The sequence below is a fragment of the Motacilla alba genome, chromosome 12 (genome assembly GCF_015832195.1).
Source record: "Motacilla alba alba isolate MOTALB_02 chromosome 12, Motacilla_alba_V1.0_pri, whole genome shotgun sequence".
Taxonomy (NCBI): Eukaryota; Metazoa; Chordata; class Aves; order Passeriformes; family Motacillidae; genus Motacilla; species Motacilla alba.
In genome coordinates, this window is record NC_052027.1 from 20,351,415 (window position 1) to 20,377,964 (window position 26,550).

Below are 26,550 nucleotides of genomic sequence, written 5' to 3' on the forward strand. Positions count from 1 at the left end.
TCCCAGTGTGGGGCCACTGCAGGCACGAGGTCCCCCTGCCCCTGCTCCGGAGTGGAAGGCAGAGCTGAGCGAGTGCCTTGGAGGGCACCAATCCCCCAGGTGCACTCACTGCCACTGGGGCCTGAAGGAGAATCTTCAGCAGCATCGTGGCCTTTCTTTGCAGCTGAACCCGTTGGTGAAGGTGGTGCAGCTTCCCAACTCATGTACAGTACTGAAGCTCTGGGAGATGCTGAGGGTAGGTCAAGGCCTTTCCCCTGGGAGAGCTGCCAGCTCAGAGCCCAAAGCTTGGCCAGAGGGGCATCGCTGCAGGTGCCAGGACAGAGCCATGCCCATGTGCGCCCTCACCCTGTGTGATCCCATCACAACTTCTGCTCAGCACTGGCAGCTGTTTGGAGGAGGGTGGGCCCCGGCCCCAAAAGCCCAGATGTTTTGTGGATCTTGTCCCCATTTCTGATAGCATGATGCCCTGAATATGCCACCAAAGAAATGGGGAATTGTTCCATCTCCTCCAGCTGTTCTTTTTTGTTTCTCCAGTGATGGACCAAAAGGCAGGACAGAAGGAGGTGTTTCCCCAAGGAAGCAGAGGCCATCTGGCAGCCCCTGATGCAGAAAGGAAAGTGATGCCAGGCACAAACACAGGCACAGGAGGTAATTGCTGCGCCAGGCTCGGCCGGGTTCAGCCCTCGGTGGGGCTGTGTGGCAGCAGCTCTTCCTCCAGGGCCTGCCCTTGCACGGCCCAGCAGCAGCCAAAGCTGGAGGCACCTCTGGAGGCTTGGAGGCCTCTGGAGCTCGTTCCCAGCCCCGGGGAAACGGGACTCGTGCACCAACATCCCTTGTGCTGCAGCTGCTGCGGAGCTGGCCCTGAGTGCCCAGAGGCCCAAGGCACAGGAGCGGCCCCGAGCGGGAGCCCTGCTGCCAGCCCAGGGCCAGAGCCAGCCCCGGCTCCCGGCTGGGCAGGGGCTGCACTGGGTCCTGACAGGGCCTGACTCTGTCCCCTGGGGCTGGGCGAGCTGTCACGGGCCAGGGAGGGCCAGGGCTGGCAGTGGCTGCTCAGGGATGGCTTTGGCCCGGGTCCCTTGAAGCAGCGACTGCCCAAGCAGCTGCGCTGCCCCCGGGCTCTCCTGCCGGCCTGCTGGGCTTTGCTGGGTGGCACAGCCTGTGCCAAGGGGCGGCAAGGTGCCTGCAGGCCCCAGCTCTGGGGGAAACAGAGAACGTCCTGCCTGTATGCACCGTGCTGCCAGCTCAGCAGGGCAGCACAGCACGGGCTCACGCTCCCCATGGCTCCCACAGATGCAGATGGAACCACAACACGTGTTCCTGATTCCCAGAAGAATCTCAGAAGTGGTTTCTGTAAGGGAACTCGCTGTTTGCTACAGTTAATGGCCATTGTGGCTGGTGGGGAGCTTGTCTTCATGTTGTGCTGCTTTGGAATCTGGTATTGCTGGAAGAGAAAACGGTGAGTCTTTTGTTGCTCTCCCCCTCAAACAACTTCTTTTGAAAGTCTAAGGTAGACAGGAAACATTCCCAGGAAGCTGCAGTGGAGTTGTGGCCAGCCTGAGATTGTCCAAATGACTCTGCTGAGGGTTCTGCTGCTGCCCTGTGCTTTCATTGGCCTCCTAATTGCTGGGCCTTGTCCTGGGGGGCCCCGCTGGGGCTGCAGCCAGTGCTGGCTCCCACTGAGGCTGCCTGGCCAAGAGCAGCCCCAGGGGCACAGGGCAGAGGCAAAGCAAGGCGGGGAGGAGAAAGAGCAGGGAGGAGATTGCCCCTGAGAGGCAGAGGCGCTCCGGGGCCCGCTCCTGGCCAGGGAGCCTGCCCAGAGCCGTCCCCTGCTCGCCGGGGCCTTGAGGGGCAGCTGTCCAGCTGGGCCAAGCTGGGCCAGCAGCTCCAGCCCTGCTGGGGAGCCTTGCCAGCTCTGGGCCCTGCAGAGAGGCTGCAGGAGGCTCCCTGTGTGCCACTGGCTGCTGGGGCCTCAGCCACCTCCTCTCTTCTCAGGCACCACCTTGAAGAAAAGTTGAAAGCTGGTGGCTGGTCACGAGACCTCTACAGCCGGAAGAGCAATAGCAGCAGCTCTGAGTCTGACCAGTTTTCATTTGCACTTCCAAGCTCTGTGGTGCTTTGAGGCCACAGGCCCAGCCGTCCATCCAGGGCCGAAGGTGAAAGCCCCAGGAAAGGATTTGGAAGTGCTCAACTGAACACTGACTGAGAGCTTCCCGAATCAGCTCTTCTGTTGCAATAAAGAGATGGAGCTGTCACCCCACTGTCTGGGGGGTAGCACCAGCAGAGCCCACCCAGCAGCAGCACTGGCTGAGCTCCATGGCCAGGAGCAGCCGTGGATGCCCACGGTGTGGGCGGGCAGGAGCCCAGCTGGGGCTGCCGTGACCAGCGGCGGGGCCCCGAGGGCCTGGGGGAGCCCATGCTGAGCGTCCCTGGGCTGAGAGCACATTTCCTTCCATGGCATCATCTGGGCCTGGACCTCCTCCAGTGGCATGCCCAGGAAAAGAGGGAAAGCCATCAAGAGTATCTCAGGGACACAGCTTGACCAGCAATTCCAGCAGGCAAAACAAAGCTTCTCCCTAATTAGCACACACTTGATAGGACCTAATTGATGGGCCATCACCAATCCAGGTTGCTGCACAGGGTCTGCTCCTCTGGGCAAGGGCCAGAAGGGAAGGGAAGGGCTATGTGGCCTTGGGGCCTGACGGGGCTGGTGAACAGCCCCAGAGGCACAATAACCCAGCTGCAACCACACTTGATTTCCAGGTCAAAACACTCGGCGTAGCTGGCCTGGGCTTCCTTGTATGGCACGTGGGGGCTTTGGAGGGCCCCATAAAGTTCACGTCGGGCTGGGGTCCCTTGTGAGACACACAGGGATATTTTAGGTTCCCTCTGAGGCATGGAGTGCACCAGGGTCCACTTCAAGTCATGCAAGGGATTTGGAATCCTGTGTGAGGCATGCAGGGGGTTTGGGATCTCTCCCAAGGTGTGCAGGGTGCTGGAGTCTCTGCTGAGGCACATGACGGGGTTTTGGGGTCTCATTCAGATGTGGAGAGGGCTGTGTGCTCTCATAAGCGTCCCGGTGCTTTGAGCCCCTCCTGCTGCACGCAGCGGGGCTGGAGTCTCTGCTGAGGCATGCAGGGGATGGGCATCTCCCGCAGTCCCTTCCGGGCCCGTCCGGCTCGGGGCTGCCGCGGCCCAGGGGCAGCCCCCGTGCGGGGCCGGCGGTGGTGAGGGGCCGAGCTGAGGCAGAGCTGCCCCGCCGGGTCGCGCTGCACGGGCATGGCACGGGCGGTGCTGAGCGCCGGGCAGGCGGCGCCCCGAGCCCAGGGGGGCCACAGCCCCGGGCCCCCCCTCCTTCGGGGCCGGGCACACGCAGCCCCGCAGGCAGAGCGGTTGGGCCCGGAACCGATGCCAGAGGAGCCTGGAGAGCCCCGGGCAGGGCCCTGGCGCTGCCCGCCCGGCTCTCCTGTGGTCACCCCGGGCGCCAGGGGCTCGCTTTTAGGCCGCGCTCTCGCTGCCCAACGGGGCTCCAGGCGAGCACCCGGCTCCTGCCACTTGCCCTGAGAACGCTGAGGGGCATTCGGGGACGGGACTGGGCTTGCCAGGGAGAGAATTCATAGGAGACTTGTTTAGGCCTTTTACAAGATTAACTGAGAAACAGCTTAAAATCCCAGGCTAAATCGTGTGGTTTAACGCGTGGGGATTCCTTGAAGACGCTTTGTAACTCCCCGTGGTGCCGGGCCAGGCCGTGTCCCAGCGAGCACCAACACCCAGCAGCTCTGATGTATGCAGCACGGCTGGGACCAGGGAAACGAGTCAACATCCCTACAACTGCCCGCTCTGCCTGCAGGGGTGTCACGCAATAGCGATGCTCCAGCAGGAACAGGCATTTTTACATCCTCAGGACCACGTGCTCTTGTGGTCCTGGTGGTGGATCAGAGAGAAAAGCCAAATGTGACAGACTAAACTTGACTGTAGGAGAGGGATGGCTCAGCAGAGGGTCTGAGGACCTGTGGTGCCAGTGACCGGGCACTTGGACACAGCAGGACTATCACACTTCAGCTGGGAGGGTATAAAAGCCCAAGGGTTCTTTGTTCAGGGTCCCCCAGAGGCACCAGCTCAAGCTGCCACTGTTCCACCACGATAAAATTGTTTTAATGATCCAGAGGTCTGACACTCTGCTATGGAGAACATTCCACATTTCCAAACTTTTGGGCATTTAGGAGCTTTTGATTTTGCTTTACACCCAAGAAAAATAAACCCCCAAATATGCACAAATAACTCCTTTAGCATTTCCTCCTTTTATTTTTGGCTGGTTTTTACATTGTTCTGGAGCTTGTCCTCATCTTTCCAAAATCCCTGTGCCTATTCAGCCTGGGTTGGTGCACACGTTTTGTTTAGTTCGGTAGTGATTTATCCCCAGCACTCCTGCTGACCACACCCATTTCAATGTTGCAAAAACCTAACTCTGGGCTGCAGTTTGTGAATCACTCTCTGGTGTGTGAGATGGCAGAGTACCAGAGCAGGCACTGAAGAAGGGGCATTCGGTAGATTAGAAGACGGTATTTGTTTGAGCCTGACTGCCAATGCTAACGCAGAACTGCCTCGGGTCATGTTGCCTTGCCTTTTTACAAAGCTGGATTTATGTTTGTGATTCACATATGATATTTTCCTTTCAAGTGTGCCTATTTTAAGATGCTTCTGCCAAAGTAGCTGTTTTCATTTGAATTTGATATAAAATCATCCAACAGTTGAGGCATATATAAATTATCTGTATTTCAAACTGGTCTATTTTTAACTCTAAATGTTAGTCATTTACAGAAATGAATAAAAATATTTTTGGAAAAGGGTAGATTCTTGTTTAACTACTTAAATCTATCAAACTTGATGAACCTCTCATTCTGCAAACTGGCATTCCAGTCCAGATCCTAAGGCTGGAATCCAAAACTGTTTTAGGATGATTGCCCAGCTGTTTCTATTTTATTAGATAAAAATGCCTCGACAAAGTGTATTGCAGCTAGTAAGGTTTTGATTAATTTTTTTTAGTATGACTTTATCTCACTACTTTATGTAAGTATTTGCTGGATGTAAGTATGGACAGAATCATATCCTTATGAAAATGTCATGATGAAGTGTTTTTTCACTTAAAGCAATAAAAACTTAGCTAATAAAGTAAAATTTTGCTCCTATTCAAAGCACTTTTAATGCCTCAATCAATTTTCTGTTAAAAAAAGTTTGAAGCTTTCTCAGCCAAAAAATTCTAAATTAGGGCTTGATAACTACTGCTCAACACAGTGCATTTCTCTCCTGCAACACCTTCTAGAAATACTTTGGTTACAATTATTTAAGAGATCTGAAGGAAAATACTGTCCGCTGTCAATACCAGATCTCAAGATCTGTCAATCTCTCCATTATTACTGTTGCTCTTACTTAAAAAATTCTGAAAGGAAAAGCAGTTTTTTCAGTCAATATTTATTTTCTGCAAAATGAAATCAAATATCATTAATGTAAACATATGTAATACATAAATATTAATCCATTAAACCTTTGGGGATCATGGCACTGAACTCATGGCAGTCATGTAACTTGACAATAATATTTCTTGCCAATAACAGAGGTTTCCACATCAATAAACACATCTGAGAATAGGAGAACTCTTCACAACATAAAAGACCAGTACCTGAAACAAAATGCTACAGAGAATGGTCACATGGAGCCGTTCTTTAAAACTATGTAGACTGAACAACTGCCACTAAAACTCCCTCTAAAAAATAAAATTATTTATTAATAACTTCTATTACCTAAAGTTAGGTAAATAATGCTGGGTAGCACAAAATACAGTAGCTGGAAAATGCAAAATAATTTGGTAGGCCCATCTAATGCTTCGGCAGAGCTGTGTAGAAATCAAGAAGGATTCTCTGTTCCTTCTTTAATCCTTTTCCTTTTTTCTTCCAGTGCTTGTTTAAATACAGTTTTCAAGGTATTGTAAACATATGGCCCATTCTCAGAGTCGAAGCTTGTCTAATAAAAGAGAAGTTTCAGTTCAGTTGTTAAAGAGATGCCATACAGCAAAATGCAAAGTAGATGCACAACATTAAAAAAAAAAAACTTTGAGATTTGTCAAAGAGAAGATGTGTTTTTGATGGAGTGCTTAATGCTAAGTGTTTTTAGTTTTATGCTAACTAGACATTAAAATAAAACAGAAGAAGGAGAAATGTGGTAATTGTTTTAACAGGCGGATTTACAAGAGATGAGGAAGCAGCACGGTAAACATTCTGTTCAAGCTCAGATTTCATTGACTGAATCTGAGAAGAAATCTGAGCTGAGCAATAGCTTCACCTGTCACTGTTACTCAATGAGCCCAAAGCAGAAATTAGTTACTCACATCCTGTGGTACAGGCCTGAAACAGAACTGACTTGCAGTGTAATTTCAGGAAGTGATTTAATCTGATGGAAAGAATTCACATGGTACAGAATCTACCAAAGCCTTTGGTAAGCTACTCTAGGTGATTAGTCAATGTCACCCTGTAAAATTCTCTTTTCCCTAATTTGAAGATGTCCATGAACTGGCAGTGGTCCAGAAAGAGAAAAATGAGACTCCAGGATTAAGGTTATAGTGACAGAATTTAATTTTGTTGAGAATATTTCCAACCCTTTATGTATGTGATTATTATAAAATCTAAACTCTGAAATAAATAAGCTTCACACTGAAGCATGAAGGAATTACTGCAGCCTTTCTCATAGAGGCCTCCCTCTGTTGATTGATTCACCCTTCATGATTTAAACCAAGTAAATACAGTATCTTGGATAGTTATTTGGAATTACTTGCCTTGGTGAAAGCTTTAATAGCACGAGCAAGTAAGGCCTCCTCCACATCAGCGGGCAGCTCTTGCAGGTTCACCACACAGTGTAAAATACAAAGGATGGTCTGACACTGCTCCTGGTGGGGAAAAGGAACAGCAGCTCATCAGAAGAAATATTTCCATAAAAAGCAGTTTAGCACTCAGATTTTGGTGATTGCTGTTTAAACACCAGGTAGTGCCTCCTGTGCTGAACCTTCATGTGCAGGAGCTGGTGGGGAATTCCCACCAGCCCAAAAAGCCTCTGTGTAATTATTTCACGATGGGAAAATCTCCTGAGTGCCACAAGCTACTCTGGGAATTCCTCACTATTTCTGGGAATTTCAAGATTCCCTCCATGAACAGTAGCCTTCCTGTGAACTGGCATTGGAAAGGTGAGATTTGATCTTTTCAGCCCAAAATGCTGTGCATGTTCAGGGCTTTTTTCCCCATCTTGTACCTCTCTCTGTTCTTCCAAGTCTCCGTCACCACTGGAAGGTGGCAGAGAGACACCTGAGCAGTGCCAGCAAGGAGGAAGAAAGGGAAGAACAATCTTTGTGGCTGTTCCTTCCCAACCCTCTTCCAGCTTAATTAAGGGGCTGGAGCATTTGTCACACAAGCAGCCTGCTCTAGGTAACTCTGTTTTGAGCAAGACACTTGGCCTAGAAGATATCTAGAGATACCCAGACAAGTCACACAATTTGATGCAGAATGAATTCTCATTCTGATTTTGAAAGAGAATTAAGTGGCTTTTTTAAAGTGCAACCCTTGTCTAAAGTGAAAGAATGAATTGTCAGATCCAATATGTGCTGTACCTTTCCCAGCAAGTAGAGCGCATCCTGGGATTCTGTGCAATTTTTTGCCAGCATGTCAACATCTTCTTTGGATATAATAGGTTCTTTCAGCTGCTCTATCCATGACCACATCAAGCTGCAGAGGACAAAAGGATCTCTCTCGGTGCAGATTTTATCCCAAGCTCCATCTTGAGAATTGAGTTCTTTCTTAAAACAAAAACCAACCAACCAACCAAACAAACAAACAAAAAAACAAAACTGAAAATGCATCATCTATATATCTTTGCCAACATTTTCTTTGATTGTAGCAGTATTCGGCTCTTATGTTCCAACAAGAAAAGAGTAATCCAAAAAATATGTTTTTTTCCTAGAGTATCAACATTAATCAGCAGTAATACAAGTGATTCTTTAAATCAGAAGGATGACAGCAGCAGTGCAGCTGAGAACCTCCCAATACTCCACTGGAATACATAAACCAGCTTTGCATTACAACTTCAAAGCAAATGTTGCTAAGAGGATTTGGGTTTGACAATAAGCAATTAAGTTTCTACTGAATTCTTTTTCTTTTACTCACAAATCCTCTGATTAGTTCTGAGAAAACACTGATGAAAACCAATTCACACCTTTAAAACCTGTACTATTTCTGTGCCACCCGCAGCCACGTTACAACCAGAAATAATGGCATCAATTTCGCCCAGTTAGGAAAGTGAACATAACCAGAACCTCCACCCTCCTGCTATAGACCAGAAAGTGTAGGTGCATCTTGCCAGCCTGTGAAAGACCTGAACCCAGACCTCATATAAACTGCTATCCTAATGTGCCACTTCAAAGCTCCACATGGCATTTTTGCCATTCCAGGAATTCACTGAGGTGAAATATGCAAAGCCCATAGCATGGATTTGAGTTAAAAATTACCTGCCACATTTCTACCTTCTGCTTCACTTCATCCTCTCCCAGAAATTCATTTATATCTGCAAGTGCTTTGGCTGCCAAAACTCTTCGGGCTTCCAAACTTAATTCTGACTGCAGAACAATGTGTGGAATTGTCTCTGACAGCTCTCTGCTACTCTCACTTTCATATCCAATGGAAAAGTTCACTTTGGAAGAGGAAGAAGAAGAGTCAGAGTCCTCGGAGAGATAGACTCTCCTGCCATAAATATTGGTCTTGTGGTCCTTCCTGCGAGCAGTCTCATTGGCAAAGCTGTGCCTTGGCATCTCAGGTTCCTTGGGACTGTGCATGGATGCGAGGCCTGAGGAAAAGGTCCTGCTGCGTTGTACTTCTTTGGTAGAGCTCCTTCTGTGATAGGAGCCATCCCTTCGTCCATCCAAATGAAATCTCCCTTGACTCCAGAACATGCATGTGTTACGCACTAATGCTTCTTTGTTTAACTCCAGCTGTGGCTTTGCCTCACCTGTGGCAGAACATTCCTCCCCACTGTTCTGCTTGGGCTTGTTGTTCGCTAAGATCTGAGCAGGCACTGTCCAGGCAGTGTCATCCTGTTCCAAAAGAAACTCAGTTCTCCTTAGGTCTGACTCACTGTAGCTCAGACGCCTTCTCAGATGAGTAAGAGGCTGAAGGCATTCGACATTCCTTCTTTTATAGAAAGCATCACATTCGTGTCCCAGGGAGACATGTGAGTCCTGGCTGTCGAGAGCAGAGGAGTGGGTGCAGGACGAGTCCGACGTGTCGCTGTCCTGCCTGGCCAGCTCCTGCTCGAGCTCTGTGGATGCCAGCTGGGACACAGTCTTCTCAATCTCAGCCGAGAGGTCTGGGATGTCCAGCAGCTCTGCCTCTACCACCTGTCTGTTCTCAGCCAGGTCCAGCAGCAGCTTGCACACCAGGTGGATGAGTTTTGGCACGTGCTTGAGGTGCCTGCTCTCGTAGCCATGGAGTAGGTGCCTCTGGCGGGTCAGGTACTGGGACAGGGTGACTGCGTGTGCCTTGGGATCACAGCATGCGAAGACGTTGCGGAGAGGGACCAGGAACTGGGAGAACTCCCTGACACACAGCAGCTGCCCCCGGGTCTGAATGGAATTGGGCCTTTTGGCTCTGACAAACAGAATCGCTTGGTCAGCACTCATTCTGGTGGCAAAAACTAAGTAGCAAGCTATTAGAACACCTGGAAAATACAAAGATAGGATTAGTGAAGGAACTGTCAGACTCAAATACTCAGTGGAAATATGGGAGAGAAATTAATATAGGTGAAAACAGAGTGTCCTCTATTATGTGATGCTGTTACTTAAACATAATTGACTGTGAAGAAGAGCAAGACAGTGAAGCCCTGCTCACTGCACTGCAGTGAGCACTCCCCACATCCTCTCCAGGAGTTCCACCACTCACAAACATGGGAGCAATGGGGGCTTTTTTGGGAAGGGCACAACCAAAAAGGACTTGAAAGAAGCAAATTAAATTTTAGGTGCTCCACCAAATCTACCCGATCCAACAGTGAGTGGCAGGTTTGTGAAGGTGTTATAAATACCGGACAATGAAAGTGTACCAGGGGAAATTTTCCCCTCCAGAAGCAGCTGTCACATTTGAATGTAGTGGAACAATTATACAGATCAAAAACATCTCTATCTTACAGGTTTTTGATTTTATATACTAAAACTGATCTTCTCTAGCCATTGAGGACATTTGGACACAGTAGTATAGCACTTTTAACCATTTTATAGAGGTCCATCTTGCAATGACACAGAATCTAGCCCAGTTATTACTGGTTTATAACCATAGATGGTTGGAGTTTCTAGAGGAACCCTGGTGCTGCTCCTGCACGGTGTACGTACCTGTCCTCCCAAGTCCTGCATGGCAGTGAACAGCCACCCTCCCCTCCTGCAGGGCGAAAGACATCACCTTTACCATGTCAAGGATAGTTGTAAGAGATGCCACTCCATAATCCTTCCATCCAAAATTATAAAAATAAACTGAAATAAAAAGAGAGACAGTGATTTTTCTGCCACACCGAATGTGAAAGGTGTAGTACTATTTGCAGAGGAGAGATTACTAATAAGAAATTATAGTATTAAAATTGCATAATGGAGCTTAAAATCTGACTATATCTTGTTTGCAAGAGATTATTTTCCCATTTCAGTGTATGCTTGCTGTTGAAACTTGATAGATATATGAAGCTAGCAAAGATTTGTCAAACTCAAGTTCAGCTAGAAATGTAAAAGAGGTAACAAAACAGTGATTCATGCAAAATTGCTCAGCTATATATAGAAGGAGGGCAATTTTTTCTTTTCAGAAATAAAAGCACTTCTTCAATCAGCAGCTACTTTTTACAGAGAGGCACTTTCTCTTTTCTCACCATAACATGAAAATACAAAAAATACTGTCAGGAGCAGTGTCCTCACATGAAACAACCTTTTATAGTCTAGGTAAGAAGACATGAGTGTACCAGAATTTGTGAATACAGAAGAAAAAGAGAACTGTTGTCCTTCCTTTAAAAACACCTGAACACAAACCCTCCATCTCCTTCTGTATAATACACAGTCTTCAATAATGTGTTATTTGCTCTTCATTGTATTTCCCAGGTTTCACATTTTGTGCAATGTTTCCTACATAGCTGCGTTTAACTCACAGGAATTAAAGTAAAACTATCCTTAAATGCTAAAGTCAATAATTAATGAGGAACAACAGCAGGAAGGAACTTACTGCCAGCCTCCATAAAGGCTTCAGGAAGGTAGGTGAAGCCGCTCTCCCGCTCCAGGGGGTTCCCACAGCTCGCGTGCTCCCCAGGACGCTGAAGGTTAATTATGGTTTTTATACCACATCTTAAGGAAGGAATAGATGAGTCAACGTATTACAGGCAGCCAAAATCTCATTGTCCGTTATTTTCTGAAACACATATTTATTCTTAGTGGAGGATAAATCTTTACCTGTAGAGCGTTAAAATGAAAGGATCTTTATCAACAATCCAAATCTATGTTGAAAGAGAAAATGGATCAGGAATTACACCAGTAATATTTAAAATAAATAATGATTAAATTTGTTACCTTTCAAACTGCTCAATAATGTTGTACTTTTCAATTAATTCTGTTGAGGGTCGAGCCATAGCCAGGATGTTATCTGTTATCCTGAGAAATTAGAAAAGTAAATAATAATGCTATCATTAATAATTTCCTGGGTATGAGTCTTCCAAAAAAAGAATATTGTTATATTCAAGAAAGAGAGAAATAGCTTGGTGATTAATTGGAAATTACTTTGAAAAATTCTACTATGCCACAGTGTTAATGATAAATCCTATTCCTATTAAACTGATACAGACGGAACATTATCAAAGGACAATTACTGGAACTTAAATGGAACTTAAATCGAGGACATAAGTAAAAATTCCTTTGAATAGAAATCTGGACCCAGATCCCTGTTTGTCCCTTTAAGGTTTGTAAATCCTCCTTAAGCATTTGCTGTTAGAAAAAAAACAGTAAGAATGTCAAGATACATTTCATGTGACTTTTGCTGCACATGAACATCCTTCTGAACACATGCCCACATTATTTCATCTGCATGAAATGCTTTTACTTTTCAATTTTATTATTAACATATTTAATTCATTTGCATCCTAATCCTTAGTAGCCCAGAACAACTTTTTAATAATTCATGACACACAGGTATTTATTCTTTTGGATCTGAACCACTGTAAGTCAACAGGAACCTTTCACTGTCTTTCCCGGGCTGTGTACAACGGCATCAGGTTCTGAACCTGATCTGGCATCAGGTTCTAATGCCAGATCAAATTCTCATTACGTTTTACACTTGGCAGCTGATTTTTGAAAAGCCCAGCTATTTTGTCGTGTTGAACTGCTCACCAGGAGGAGTAGAGCCCCTTGATGGCCTGCTCGTGCTCGGCCCAGCGCGCGGGGTTCTCGTACTTGCAGGCACGGCCACCGCAGGCCATGGAGCACTGCATGTGCCCGGGGATGACGTGGCGCAGCCGCTCCCCCACCTTCGTGTACTTGGCCGTGGGGCGCCTCGAGCTCCCTGCGACACAGGCAGAGCCATGTTAGCCAGGAGCTCGCTGAAAAATACCACTTCAGCCTTATGACAGAGTCACAAACATCAGAAAAACATGCGATATGTATTTCAGGCTCGTTGTTCAAGGAAGGATTCTGAGGGGAAAAAATCGCTTGGATTACTGCCAGGTATTTTTTCTGATGAAGGTAGAGGTTAGTGACATCCTTTGCAGCTGAAAAAAGTCGCAGTCCTCTTCAACCTGAAATCAATATAGTTAACCATGTCCTCGGAGTATGCATGAATGTGTGCTTCTGTTTTACCTGTTGTTTATAACTGAGCTGTAAGAGTAAAAAGCATGTATTAACACCTGAATAAGGAATCAGTGAACAAAACAGAATATAGAAAATACAAGAAGAAAATTAAACCCCACTATTTTATCCACACATAAAAAGTACAGTTAACAGAACAAAAAATATAGTAATACCGAGAAAATACCCAGAACTGCCAACAGTCTCAATGAAAAGTACTTTACTTTTTTTTTCAGGAAAAGTTGCATCTAGCTCCTCGGGGCTGAGCGACGACAGAGCCACCATGACCCGGTGTGTGGACGAGGAGAGCAGCTCCACCACGGAGCTGCGGCGCCGCTGGCTGAGGCGGAGAAGGGGATCGGAGGAGGAATGCCTCCGCCCCTGGAAGAAATGGCTAAAGATGCTGACGGCCGAGCGCCTACGGGGGGAAGGCTGCATGGCTGCGCGGCACCAGCTCCGCCCGGCGCCACTGCCCGGGGCGCTCTGAGCGCAGGGGAAGTTGCTCAGCGCTGAAGTTGCGGGAGCGGAGCGGAGCATCCCCGAGCGCGCTCGGCAGCTGGTCCCCGGGGCTGAGCTGTCGCCATGGTAACGGAGGATGCAGGCGCTGCTGCCAGCCAGCCCCGGGCTGCTCCTTTCCACAGGGATTGCGTCTGTTCGGGACAAACTGTTCCACCGCTTGATGAAAATAGTTGCTTGTCAAGTAGGTAATTTTCAAAACGCGCTGGGAACAACCAAAATGTTTGTCATAAACAATGGGAGTATTTAGTTCCTGCTCAATAACAGGCATTCAGAACTGTTAAGACACAAAATACTCCATTCAACAGAACAATCAAAATGTAGCTGGAGGCTCTGCCTCCTGAGAGATCTGTAAGGAAGCACATTATACTCCCCCACCTCATGGTTCTTCATTCCACAGCCACCTCTCCTCCTCCACTTCACTGCTCCAAAATGCATCATTAGCTGTGTAATGACTGGGATTAGTGTGTTCCTGCTGAAATGCTTCAGTACATGATGAATTGTAGACTGTTTGCCTGGACCATTCACATCTTTTAACAAAACACAATTTGTTATCCAAAGCAAAAGGCTGTTTTTTTTTTTCCAGGGCACAGCTTTTTTTTATGAAGCAAAGCTGTTAACCCTGTAGCCTGACAGAAGGCAGAGCGAGAGAAGGAGGTGTGTCAGCTGAGTGCTTCAGGCTTCTGAAGGTAGGTATGAGGTGGCAAATTGCCTCCCACTTTGCTTCCAGTGTGCTGAGCAGGAGAATGAGGTGTCCAGAAAGATTGCAGCACTTGAAAAAGCTACTGTGCACAGAATGGATTATAGTGACGTAAAAAACCTCTGTCATCCCAATGTCTGCGCATCAGACTGCACCGAAAGGGGAAGGCTGGGGAAATCAAGAAAATTCACTTTAACTTTGTCAATAAACAAATTAATCCCATTGCATTTTCCTAAAACACATTTGTGTTTCTTCTTGTACCACATAACCAGTAACTTATACAGAGGAATTTGCATAAGAGGAAGTTCCCTATTGGTACAAATTCACCAGCCAAAAATCTGCTTCTTCCAGGCACTGACCAGGAACTTAGGGCCTGAACTTTGACTGCTGCTCCCCAGCTCTTCCAGAGCCATAGCAATGTTTGCTGTGGGTACCAGGCCTGAAATATCAGCAGTGATGTCATGTGAGGAAAGGAAAATGTTCAAAACCTTGACTCGTCATTCATCAGGGGAACTGATATCAACAGGTGAGGAAACATGTAAATATGCTTTTATTTTGGGGGTTGCACGGAAGAGAAAGGAGATGAAAAAGGCTATTTCAAGTGCTACCTGTATCCAAGGAATGTGAAATTTTTTTTCTAATTAACTACATTCCTTTCTTGTATTTAATTACTTTTCTCTTTCTCTTCCCAGAAACTCTTCAGTATATATCAAATGATAGTGGAGACAGCAGTGAGGAAAATAAAATGCTACAAATCATTATTTTCCTACTGAATCTAGCAGATTTACAAACAAACACTCGCCCAAAGTGTTTGGAAAGAATTGCATCCTGTACAAGTTTAAATAATTGCATCCTGTACAAGTTTAAATAATTAGAAAGGGGAGTTTTGTTGAAGGCAGGTTTGTATTTTCAGAGAGCTAGGCAGTTTCTCTACACAAAAAAATGGCACAGTTTCTTCCATTAAGAGATCTGACAAAATGAAAATTACAGAAAATATCAACATATTATCACCATGATATGTTGATGAAATAATGCGGTTTGGTTTTGTTAGAGACATTTTACATTTATAAACATGGATAATATTTCTGGGGTTTTTTCCAGAATTGTTCTAAGCATTTATTACGAATGGCACATCAGAGCCAAATTCTTACCTGAACTCATATTTGCCAGATACACACTGCTCTCTATCAGCGAGGAGTACGGTTGCTCATTTTGCAGCAGAACTCCTGCAGCCATCGCAGTACCTGTTGAAACAATAAAATAATCCCTGAACACCTACAAGAGAAGTGCAAAAAAGGCAGAATAAAGCCATGTACTCCTGGTTATGGAGTCGCTGAAAATTTGAGCAGTCAGGCAAGGGCTGGTACTTGATAGACAGATTGTCTACAACCCATGGCCCCTCGCTGCTCTCTTCCCTGTACTCTTGGGCTTTGGAATCACATCTGTCATTATTCTCCTCTAACAAGAAAACTGAACCCATGACACTCTCCAGGCAGAAACAGATTTTTTCTCTACTGTTATTTCTAATACAAGGTAGGTCCTGCTCTGAAGACCTTCTATCCGACAAAAAGATAAAGCAAGCTGTAAATATGAACACAGTAACCAGTCATCAGTCTGTGATGTTTAAATAAACCCTTTGCATGGCTCTTGAGTGGAAATTCTTACTCGGTCTAAGATCACCCTTCTGTTTCTCTTATCTCTATAGGAAAATAGCTGCAAGCATAACAAAAAAGAGCAAATTTTATACCAAACTAAGCACATCTCTGCTGCAACATAACTACAGAAACTTTGCTAAATAGACAAACCTTGGGCTCCCAAGTCTGCAAAAACAGCATTAGGATTCTGCATAAATAGGGTTTTAAAAGACTGGTTTGCTAAAAAAATACATATAAAAATAGAAGAGTCCTGTGGGGATTAGGTGATACAACAGGCCTGTGTGGTGCTAACTGCTCGCTGTTCATTGTCCAGCTTTTATCTCTAATTCTGCATAATTGTTTTTGTAGCAAATATTTAAATAAAATTTATTCATTCAGATATTACATTATCTACCACGTACTTGAATAAATTATTCTTCCAACAATGCCAATGGACTTTATTCCACAAAGTCAGCCACTGCAGCTCTGTTCTTTTCAAGATGCTTAATGGTGGAAAAAGATCACAAATCCACATTAAGAACCCTTACATAGAGTTGCACCAGTCCTCCCGAAGGGATGAGAATTACATTTGTCAGTGAAAGACAAAAAGCCTTCTGAAACTTCAGAGACGCTCAGAAAGGCATCTCTAATGTAAATATTTTAAGAAGAATATGAATCAAGAATACTATTTTTAAAATATAAAAATAGTATCTGGAGCATTTTCTACTCAGCTACTTGACCATCTGACTCTGTATTCTGAGAAGTCAATCCTTTAATAAAGTACCTTCATACAACTGCATTCTATTTGGAGAAGCTCCAGAACCTCTTTTTTTTTTTTCAATGTATTTTGAAATCAGTAAGTGATGGCTTCCATTATCAGAGGAAACTTTGAACCTAAAGAAAGAATTTCATTTTATCTCCAGAATTTCTTTTTCAGAGTTAATAATGCTGAATTAACAAAAATTATTGGTTTTGACAATAATTTAAAAAATATATCTCATCATACTGGCAGCAGAATCGCCACCATGATGACTATTTAGTTTTCCTATTTCCTTGTACTCAAGTGATTAAAAAAAAAGAGAGAGATAAATATCAGGAATATTTCTATCTAAAATTATTTTCTTTTTTTTTACCCAGGAATCAGGCTGATAAGAACTCTTAACTGGAAGGGGATGAGATGGAGGTTAATGCAGAAGAGAATATACCTAGAGTATGACAAAATACTAGCAAGTGTCTTCTAAGTGGCAGAGATGAGCTCTGTGATTCTTTGTTGTCTAACCGATTTTATTTCATTTATACACCAAATCCATAATTCCTCTGCTGCCCAACTGACCTGAATATTTTGTCTGTGCCTTTCAGTTTGCAAAACTTGACTGAAAGCTCAGTGTGATCAATGGGAGCAATTCTCTTATATTTACTTCTGAAAAAAAAAGTTAGTAATATTGTGACAAATTACTTTGCTGAGTTACTCTGCAGTCCCTCAGACAGGTGTAAGGTGGTAATTTGGGACAGGTCAGTGCTGATGTTCCTACAGAGGGACATTACGTTCCTGCACCAATAAAAAGGATGCTAGAAGTAAAAATAGTGCTTAGGTTAAAGCAGCAGCTCTCTCTTGCTTTGCCTCTGTACCAGATATTCTTGGTTTTTAAAGACGTTCTTCAGCATTTTGCTCATCTCGTGAACCCTCGGTAGCTGCGGAAGGCACAGCCTGGAGCGCTATTCCAGGTCGCAGTGCCATGAGGCTGCCTGAGGATCTGAGTCACGTACCTTGGGGCAATCACGATATCGCCTTAATCAGCTCTGCTCTTTGATCTCTGCCGTGCATCCCCATTGCCATGACAGCAGAGGCCGTCCCTTAATCCCGGCTCCCCGAACGAGCGAGAGAGGAACGGTGTCTCCTGCAGTGCAGTTCCGCCTCTGTTCCAGCACAGGTAGCGGTGCCATCCAGCGAGCGGGAACACCCCAGCTCCTGACACGCCGGGAAATGTGTCTGTGCTGTCGGCTGGCAGAAGGCAAGAGCAGGACCACACTGCCCAAGGAATATCCTGGAATCCTCATGTCAAGCACTCTGGGTATTTCAAGAGGTCCCCTCCAGGTGTGGGTTTGATGTTTGTATGCAGTTTTGAGTTCCTTTTCTTTCCCCCCACTTTTGAGCTGAACAATTTCTACTAGAAGGGATTTTTGTCTCCTGTTGCACTGGATTCACGTATTGCATTTGGAAGCACGACAGCTGTCGTGCCCCACTTGCTGCTGCACACGTGCAGGGTTGCATTTCCAGCAGGGGATGCAGCGTGGGCACCTTGTGCCACCGCGGATGAGGTCGCTCCTGGCATCCACCTTCTCTTCAACAGTGAAGCCCCTTGCCCACGCCACTTCCTCTGGAATGAAGGCCCTGCTCTTTGTAAGGTCACAGGGGAGCAGCAGGGTGCCACGCAGGCAGCAGGACAGCTGGGACATCAGGGGTCCATGCTCCTTCCAAAGGCCACCTTCCACAGGCAGCATCCCTCACTGGCTCTCAGGAGCTGGCTGCAGGATGGACCCAGCAAACTAGCAGTGGGGTTTGCAAATGAACAACTCTGCCTTGTCACCAAAAAAAACCCATTCCTTTCTGGTATTTCAGGATCTGGAAACCAGTGGCTTCCAGTGGCTGGGCTGAATTTTTGCTCCAGACTGAAACGAGAGGAGCAACGTCCATTACTGCAGCAGCCAGAAAACAATTATACAGTCAAAAAGTGAGAAGACAAGAAGATGCTGGTCACACTCTATCTTGGCAATGAGGATGGTTATTTAATAAATGCAATTGCTACCTTTTGCTTCAGAACACATTTTCAAACAGAGAGAAGAGCTTGCATTCCCAGCTGGAAGGATTCCAATTAGGGCAGTATAGCTGCCAGCATGGACAGTAATCCCATTGTAAGGCTCCCCACTGTGCCCCTGTGCACCTATCCACGAATAGTGAGGGCCCAAATATTGAATTCCTGTGGCTTTGACAAACAAAGATGCCACAGCAGACCACACACTTAAAAAGATTACCTGTATGTATTAACATGAAAAAATATAGAAAGTTTTCCATTTAAAATATCAATACATGGGAAAAATTATTTTAAACATCAAATATATTCATACAATAGAGGCAATGCTGATGCTTAGGCCTATCACATGAAATTCTGAGATTATTTTTACTGTTTTATTGTTTTCTAAAGTGAATGTGTTCTCTCCCTGTTGCAGTCATCTGTAAGTAACTACCTAGCAGCCAAATTTTTCAAGAAACATAGTGAGCTCGCTGCAGGTAGGGGCAAGGATAGCTTAGTACCTAAGCACTTGGCTGACAACTTTAAAATTTCCTGTGGCCTAATTCTGCAAGCACTTGAGAGGCTTTGCTTTTGTGAGCAGTCCCACAGAAGTCAACAGCATGTCTAAATATAAGATCATACGGGATAAAGTTTTACTGCCAAAATGCAAAATCCTGTAAACAGCACTAATAGAGATGTTTCAGTCAGATGACTAAAGATAACTTCCATGATTAAGACTAAGTAAAAATAGCATAGTGTAGTGAGGACTGGGTATATTTAATGAAGTGGTTAAGAGCTACTAAATTATAACCTTGTCTCTCAATTCAGGCTTTAAATCTGATGCTTTAAGATTGGCAGATCACGAGAGTTTCTAGCAAAAAATCTTCTAAATTGGCTGACACGTGGTTAGTCACTGGTACAGGAAGCACTGGTAAATGAAAATGCATTTTAAATTACTGCAGACTATCTAATTTTAACATTGCCAGGAATAACAACGCATTTCTAAAGGTTTGTAAAAAAATGATGATAACTGAGGGTTTTGCTAAACTTGATTATTATGATTAATGAAACAAGATGCAAAGGTTGTTGTTCTAACACCTGTACCAGTAAAAAAACTCACTGGAAACAGATATTTCATGAATGCTTAAGCTACAATTTAGCCCTGGTCTGGAAGGCAGTTTTAGCACTGAGCACACATCTTTCATTAGGCACACACCTCAATTCCCAAGGTGCTCTAAAAAGCTCAATTATTTGAAATTTGAAATGTTTGCTACCTGTAAGCAAACACCAAAATACTGGAAAAGCAAATAAACACATGGATAAATGACACAGAGAAGACCAGGTAAAAATGAAAACAAATTTTCATATAGTTTAGTTATACACTACTTACACAGCAGGATGATACTATAGCTGCTGTGAAACTCCAGGGGTTTCACACTGGAACCACAACCAGAACAGACTTTTTATTTCTACATGTCTTTTACCCTCTTTGGGAAAAAATATTCCCCACCTGTCTTAGTAAAAGATGAATGTCATTTAATCATCAAGTTTGATATTTAAAAGATTATGTAGGTGCTGGTTTGGTGATCCGTTCTTTGCTGTTCATAGATTTTTGACATAAATAGCAAGAAACTGCAAGCTAAACTGATGGACAAGTCTCTCAATTGACTTGAGCCATGTAATTAAAATCACCTCTTTCTGTGGCAGTGCTAACCTAAGAGTTAACAGAAGGTATTTTAAACTACCTTGAACAGGCTGGCAGGCAGTAATTACTAGAGAGACTCATCAAGAAGATGGTGCAAAGTGAATATATTAGCTGTTCTACAAACAAAAATGCTGGCTCTGAGACCCTTGATCATGAACATTGTGTTTACCAAGAGACTCTCAGACTCATCACACTGACTACATGCAGAAGAATGAAATAGTCAGTAATTGTCAGCATTCTGACAGCACTCAAGTTCAAAAATTATCTCTACGAGTTGGAGGATTTTTATATCTAATACAGTCAAAACCAGAGTAAATTTACATGAGTTTTAATAGTTTTAGTAATTTCAGTGTAACACCTTACCTGTTACCCTGCAAAAAGAATGAGTGAGTGCTGATCCCTTCATTGCTGCAGTATCAACCACAAGAAACACGGTGCAGGGCAGTCACGTTTTACAGGGAAGCTGAATGAATTCCCCTGGTGTTTCCTGTGGCTAATTGGATCGGGGACGGTAATCTGGGAGGAGCCAGCAACGATCTTTTATTAACCTAAACGGTGCGGGGAGTGCCTCGGGGACTATGCCGATAATCATCCCTAAACTGCTTTCTGCGTCTGCCCGGGCTTTAAAGGGATTGAGGCAAACAGGCCGCACCAGCCTGATGTTCTAATAACTGACTCTCCCAGCTTTGCTCTTCCTGTTCACCTCATTTCCTGTTAGCAACAAGTAAACAGGTATTTATTTGTGTGTGTCTGCATGCACAACACAAACACAGAGCCACAGAGAGAATTTTGTGAAGTGAGATTAATTACAATTAAACTGATACATTGATTTTGAAATGCCACGAAAAGAGAATTAGATAGAAATGTTCCACTGTTATCTGGGCCTATCATTGTTATCTGCATAAAACAGTTCTTCTTACCCAGTAAAAATACAGAATGTCACTGAAGTATTTTTAGCAAGTATAAATTAACTGCATTAAAAGTAATGTCTCAAAACCGTAACAAAAATAAGTTCATATAAATATAATCAGCTGTAATCAACTAAAAATGTAATCAACTAAAACCCAAAGATTCTGTTTATTTATCTTACACGAGGTAAACAAAAAAATGTATATAAAATAGAATACGATATCTTATTCTAGCTTTAAAATAGATCTTATCTCAAAATCAATTTCAAGCACTAAGTAGTAGCTGATGAAAAAAAGGGCTTTCATCTATTCCCATCACTTTCCTGCATATCTTGTTAAAAAAATCCCTTCCATTAATGAGGCTAGGGATTAATTTAAAAAAACCTCCCAATTATTTAGAAACAAAGTATCCTTAAAATTAAAATCCAACCGGATCTGTTCTGTGATTCTAAGTTTTTGGAGGAAAAAGAAAAAAGAAAAAAAGAAATGGGATTTCAAAAGATTTGTACACAGTTTGGGAAAATCCACCAAGGTACATTGTGGAGCCTAAAACTCTCTTTTGCACACCTTTCTTTAGTGTGTTGGTAGAAGTTTCAGTCACAAAGGGGCCAAGCAGCCACAGCTTCTGCAGCCTGCAGCTGCAACTGGAGGGTTCAGAACCTCCAAAAATGAACCCATGTGGGTTCCCAGAATGCCAAGAGCTGGTGTGCAGTGCCACTGCTGCAGCAGCCCTGCCCAGGGCCAGGGGCCAGGCACACTCGGGTGCTGGTGAGAGCAGAGCCCCAGCAGAACAGTGAAGAGTTCCTGGGAATGACAGACTTTCAACAGGAATCTGTATTGGAAATGTGGGGCAGAAAGAATCAGAGGTCAGAATGAAATATATAATGTACAGTGAAATAAATCTGCTTTTTGCATTTCAGCTGTGGTTTGAGGGTTGCCCTTGGTTACCTGTCTGGGTCAATTCACTCAACAGGAACAGTCCCATGGCAGCACTCCTTGGTTTCACATTGTTCACTCACTACAGAAGTGGCTCTAGAAATCTGAATCTGTGAATTATGAGTAAAGGGATACATGTATTTTTCAAGTGGCAGCACACTAAAATGTGTTAACAAATGGAGCATCTGGCAAAACATTTTGTAGGAGGAGCTGGAGGAAGCTGGCGTCATTTTAATTGACTAAACAACAAAGAGCAGCTTCAGATAACTAATAAATATTAATTAAATTCTTAATATAAGCCTACTCTTTGGGGGAAGTTCTGAATGTTCACATTTGAGAAGCTGACATACCTAAGTTTTATTTCCATGTGGGTAATATAACACTATTTACCTATTTGTTTCCAGAGGGGGGTTAATCCTTGGCGGGTTTGGATTCCTGGTGCAACAGCCTCTGCTTTGCTGTATCCACTTGTAGGTGTCAGAGTTTTGCTGGCCACCCCTTTATCTGTACCTGCATTTGTACTTCTCCCTATTGACACTTTGTTCAGCTGAGGAACTAATTTTTTTCTAGTGCTCTGCAGAGTTTGGCTAATTCCAGGCACCAGTGCCAAATGTGTTTGCTCAAACAGGACATGCCACTGTATTAGATTCAAAACAAGGCTTTGTGCTAACTGAGGGTGACTTTTTGGGAGAATTAACCTACTGGATGAAATAATTTGCCATTTCCAAGGAAAGAATACACAGAATAGGTGGGATGCTAATGACTAAACTAGCAATCTTCATGTCTCTAGGCTTGGCATTTTCCTGTTTCAACAAAATGAAGAATCCCAAATCCTATGGAAAATTCTGCTGAACTATGATTGTCATTTAAAGCATTTTAAGTAAGTAGAACAGGATCACTGGGCTTCTGGCAGCTTCTCTTGCACTGCAGGAGCTGCCTCATGGCTACTTCACAGCAGACGTAGCAAATCCACCTGTCCTGTGACCTTAGGTACACGTTTATCAGATTAGGCAAGTAGAAAAGTGTCTAAACTGCCTCATCAGAATGTCTGACCACTGCCTACAGTGCACTGTTTTCAGTGGTACATAGAAAGAATCAAAACATCACATTATCCTAAAACTTAAAGCTGACTAAAACCTAAGATTCATCTTCATTTAATACAAACTGTGTGTTTGGATTCCTAGATGGCTTTGGGCATTTCCAGCTTCTCCTTTTGCTTTGTGTTCTTCTCATAGTTTGGATCATAAGAATCAATTAATGTTGCTTTATTTTCAGCCTGTATTGAAACTCTGCAGGGAAGGCTTTAACTTTGTGTAACTTTACAACTGTATGCATGATATTGAAGACTTTCTATAAGTTCTGCTTTTAGATATTTTACATATATATATATATCTAGATATAGACACATATAATCTTTTTTCTGTCCATTAAGCATAATGTTATACCCCCACAAATCAATCACAGCAGCAGACCAAAGCCTTTGGCAGACCTCAACTTTACCAGCAGTGTTACAGCTGTGGGAGCAATGTACACATTTAGTTGCTTAATGAGATCCCATGGCAGCAGCCCACCTGTGATCCCTGTCCTCTTTCATCATCTCTACTTCTGACAGTCTCTCTTTTCCTGTTGGTTCCACTGTTACCTAAAATTGCTAGTAAAGGACAAAATGTAATGAAATGTTAGGTAAAGGCAGCAGTGTAATATGAAAATTTCAATTCAAAAGACAGTTCTAAAACTGAAGAGTTGTATCAGGTGTTATTTATAGGTCATTCAATGGACTTGCAATGCAGAAGGTGACTACACACCTAGGAAAATAGTGTAGAACCACTTAAACTAGATCTAGCTAGAAAAAGGAAAGCTCTGATTTATGAGACAGCTGTCTTCTCCATGTCAGATTTCCCAGTTCCTAGACAACTCATTACACAAAATAAAATAGTCATAATGGTGTCCAAATGGTACAACTGGATTTCCAATGAAGTGAAATATTTACTGAAACATGTGGAAGAAACTCTTTTCGGGTTGGTTTATGTGTCCAGCCAAGCAAGCACCACGAGAGAGGACTACACTGCTAATTGTATCTGAGGTGATACCCTCACAGCAGCTGGCCCTGCAGACTGTCTCCCTCTCTCACTTCATCTTGCCTTAGACATGCAGGTACTCCCCGTGTCTCACATAAACTACTGATGGAAACAAGAGATGGAAAAATCACAGAATCCCAGAATAGTATGAGCTGGAGGGACCTTGAAGCCACCAGTGCCACCTCTGCCATGGCCAGGAACACCTTCCACTGTCCCAGGGTGCTCCAAGCCCTGTCCAGCCTGGCCTTGGGCACTGCCAGGGAACCAGGGGCAGCCACCACCTGAATCACAACCTGAAAATGTTTTCAAGCAATACAGAAGTGCAAACACATTTATTTTGTACACATTATTTTGGGATTAATTCCTCCACAGATAAGAAGCTTGGTGTTGCTCAGTGGTGTGAAGGATTCCCAAAAACACATCTCTGAGAAAAGCAAAAGCAAGGGATCTGTGCAAAAAGAAAACTCCAAAGTCTAGATTATTAACATATCAGGTAACCGTTAATCTTCTTGTTATTCCACTGAAGAGTGTAGTGACAGTCTGTAGCCAAAAGCAGTAATAGCTACATCTAAAAGTTACTGTTGAGTGTGTGGAGTGACCTTTGCATTGAGGTCCCTCAAGCGAGGCTGACTGAGCTGCGTTTCTCAGGGTGACTGAGTGATCATTAGAGGTGAGGTTCAACCACTACAAAACATGCAGACTGCTGAGAAGGGGAAAATCAGTTTCCACTGCACTACCCCGCTGTCATTCATGGACCTCTCTCTCTCCCAGACAGCTGTGGGCCTTTTGCGAAAGTAAAACTACACAGATCATTTAATTATACTGAAAGTATTTTGAGGTTGTGATTCAGGGGGTGGCAGCCCCATCCCTGGAAGTATTCAAGGCCAGGTTGAACGGGGTTCGGAGCATCCTGGGACAGTGGAAGTTGTCCCTGGCCACGGCAGGGCGTGGCACGGGATAAACTTTAAGATCCCTTTAACTCCAGACCAGCCTGGGCTGCTGTGCTTCGGTTCTGTGACTATTCAACGGCGGGGGGCAGAGGGGCTGTGCCACCGCACATTCCCCGGGGGACCACAGGCCGTTCTCGGCCACAGCTGGTGCCGAGCACGGCCCAGGGACAGCAGGAGGAGCTCGGAGAGCCGTGCGGGGCCGCGGCGGGGTCTCAGTCCTTAACGGAGGGGCCAGGCCGAGCAAGCGCGGAGCTGCCCCACAGCCCGAGGTGCTCGGCAGGGCTGGGCGCTGTGAGGGGCCCCGGGCGCTGTGAGGAAGGTGCGGGGCGCTGTGAGGAGCCCCGGGCGCTGTGAGGAGCCCCGGGCGCTGTGAGGAAGGTGCGGGGCGCTGTGAGGAGCCCCGGGCGCTGTGAGGAAGGTGCGGGGCGCTGTGAGGGGGGCGCGGGGCGCTGTGAGGAGCCCCGGGCGCTGTGAGGGGGGCGCGGGGCGCTGTGAGGAGCCCCGGGCGCTGTGAGGGGGGCGCGGGGCGCTGTGAGGAGCCCCGGGCGCTGTGAGGGGGGCGCGGGGCGCTGTGAGGAAGGTGCGGGGCGCTGTGAGGGGGGCGCGGGGCGCTGTGAGGGGGGCGCGGGGCGCTGTGTGGAGTCCCGGGCGCTGTGAGGAAGGTGCGGGGCGCTGTGAGGGTTCCCGGGCGCTGTGAGGGGGGCGCGGGGCGCTGTGAGGAGCCCCGGGCGCTGTGAGGGGGGCGCGGGGCGCTGTGAGGGGGGCGCGGGGCGCTGTGAGGAAGGTGCGGGGCGCTGTGAGGGTTCCCGGGCGCGGTGAGGAAGGTGCGGGGCGCTGTGAGGGGGGCGCGGGGCGCTGTGAGGAAGGTGGGGGCGGGAGCACGGACCCACCTCACCTGCAGGGCCGCTCGCGCCGCTCCGCCGACACCGCCCCGCGCCGCTGCGCATGCGCGGGGAGGGACCGGGGCTAGGGGAGGCGGTGTCGGGAATAGCGGGAACGGCGGCGTCGGGAACAGCGGGACCGGGAAATAGCGGGACCGGGAAAGGCGGGAGCAGGGGAAGCAAGAGGGATGCAGGGGAGGAGTGGGAGCGGATTCGGGGAAGGCGGGAGCAAGATCGAGAAAAGAGAGTGGCTGGTGAGGGTCTGGGGCAGGAGGGTGGAGGTGGGGCTGTGGCTGTATGAATATTTTCACGCTGTTTTACTGACACGGTTTAATGTTTAATCCTGGGCCATTGGGTTTTAGTGGTAAAAGGTCGGGAATTTAATTGAAAATGTCCAAATGACCGTGTGTTCCAGGTGAATGGTGCCCACAGGTAGAGGTCGCACTGACACCCCCAAGGTTTCAGCTTCATCTCCCTGCCCCATCCACATCTCAGCAAGGATTTTATCGAGGAGATGCCACACAGACATAGGTCAGGGCTTTGAGAGGCTTAGCTGAAGAT

The 26,550-nt window shown here is 45.7% G+C and overlaps 1 protein-coding gene across 11 annotated transcripts; it reads right to left on the minus strand.

Annotated features, from left to right (window-relative positions):
• Positions 1-5,453: 5,453 nt before the first annotated feature.
• On the minus strand, positions 5,454-26,059 carry PTPDC1 (protein tyrosine phosphatase domain containing 1). 11 transcript variants are annotated; one of them, XM_038149393.1, is made up of 12 exons: positions 23,652-25,449; positions 22,093-22,190; positions 20,600-21,976; positions 15,257-15,349; positions 12,437-12,608; positions 11,624-11,704; positions 11,283-11,401; positions 10,415-10,552; positions 8,546-9,750; positions 7,652-7,837; positions 6,827-6,937; positions 5,454-6,018 (listed from the first exon to the last, which is right to left on the minus strand). In XM_038149393.1, exons 3-12 carry the CDS (start codon positions 20,640-20,642, stop codon positions 5,902-5,904), a joined length of 2,265 nt encoding a protein of 754 aa, XP_038005321.1. In that variant the 5' UTR covers positions 20,643-21,976; positions 22,093-22,190; positions 23,652-25,449; the 3' UTR covers positions 5,454-5,901. The 11 variants fall into 11 exon arrangements, 10 of the variants coding, with proteins under 10 accessions (XP_038005321.1, XP_038005327.1, XP_038005328.1 ...); XM_038149399.1 differs by lacking the exons at positions 20,600-21,976; positions 22,093-22,190 and adding an exon at positions 26,004-26,034 and having other exon boundaries at positions 23,652-23,731; XM_038149400.1 differs by lacking the exons at positions 20,600-21,976; positions 22,093-22,190 and adding an exon at positions 25,999-26,019 and having other exon boundaries at positions 23,652-23,731.
• Between the last annotated feature and the right edge of the window lie 491 nt (positions 26,060-26,550).

Excerpts from the sequence above, each read along its gene's own strand:
- PTPDC1 (XM_038149391.1), bottom strand. The coding sequence starts at position 13,426 with ATGCTCCGCTCCGCTCCCGCAACTTCAGCGCTGAGCAACTTCCCCTGC. Across the intron at positions 9,751-10,414 it reads TGCAGGACTTGGGAGGACAG|GTGTTCTAATAGCTTGCTAC; the intron begins GTACGTACACCG and ends TGTATTTTCCAG. Across the intron at positions 6,938-7,651 it reads CGCTCTACTTGCTGGGAAAG|GAGCAGTGTCAGACCATCCT; the intron begins GTACAGCACATA and ends TTTCCCCACCAG.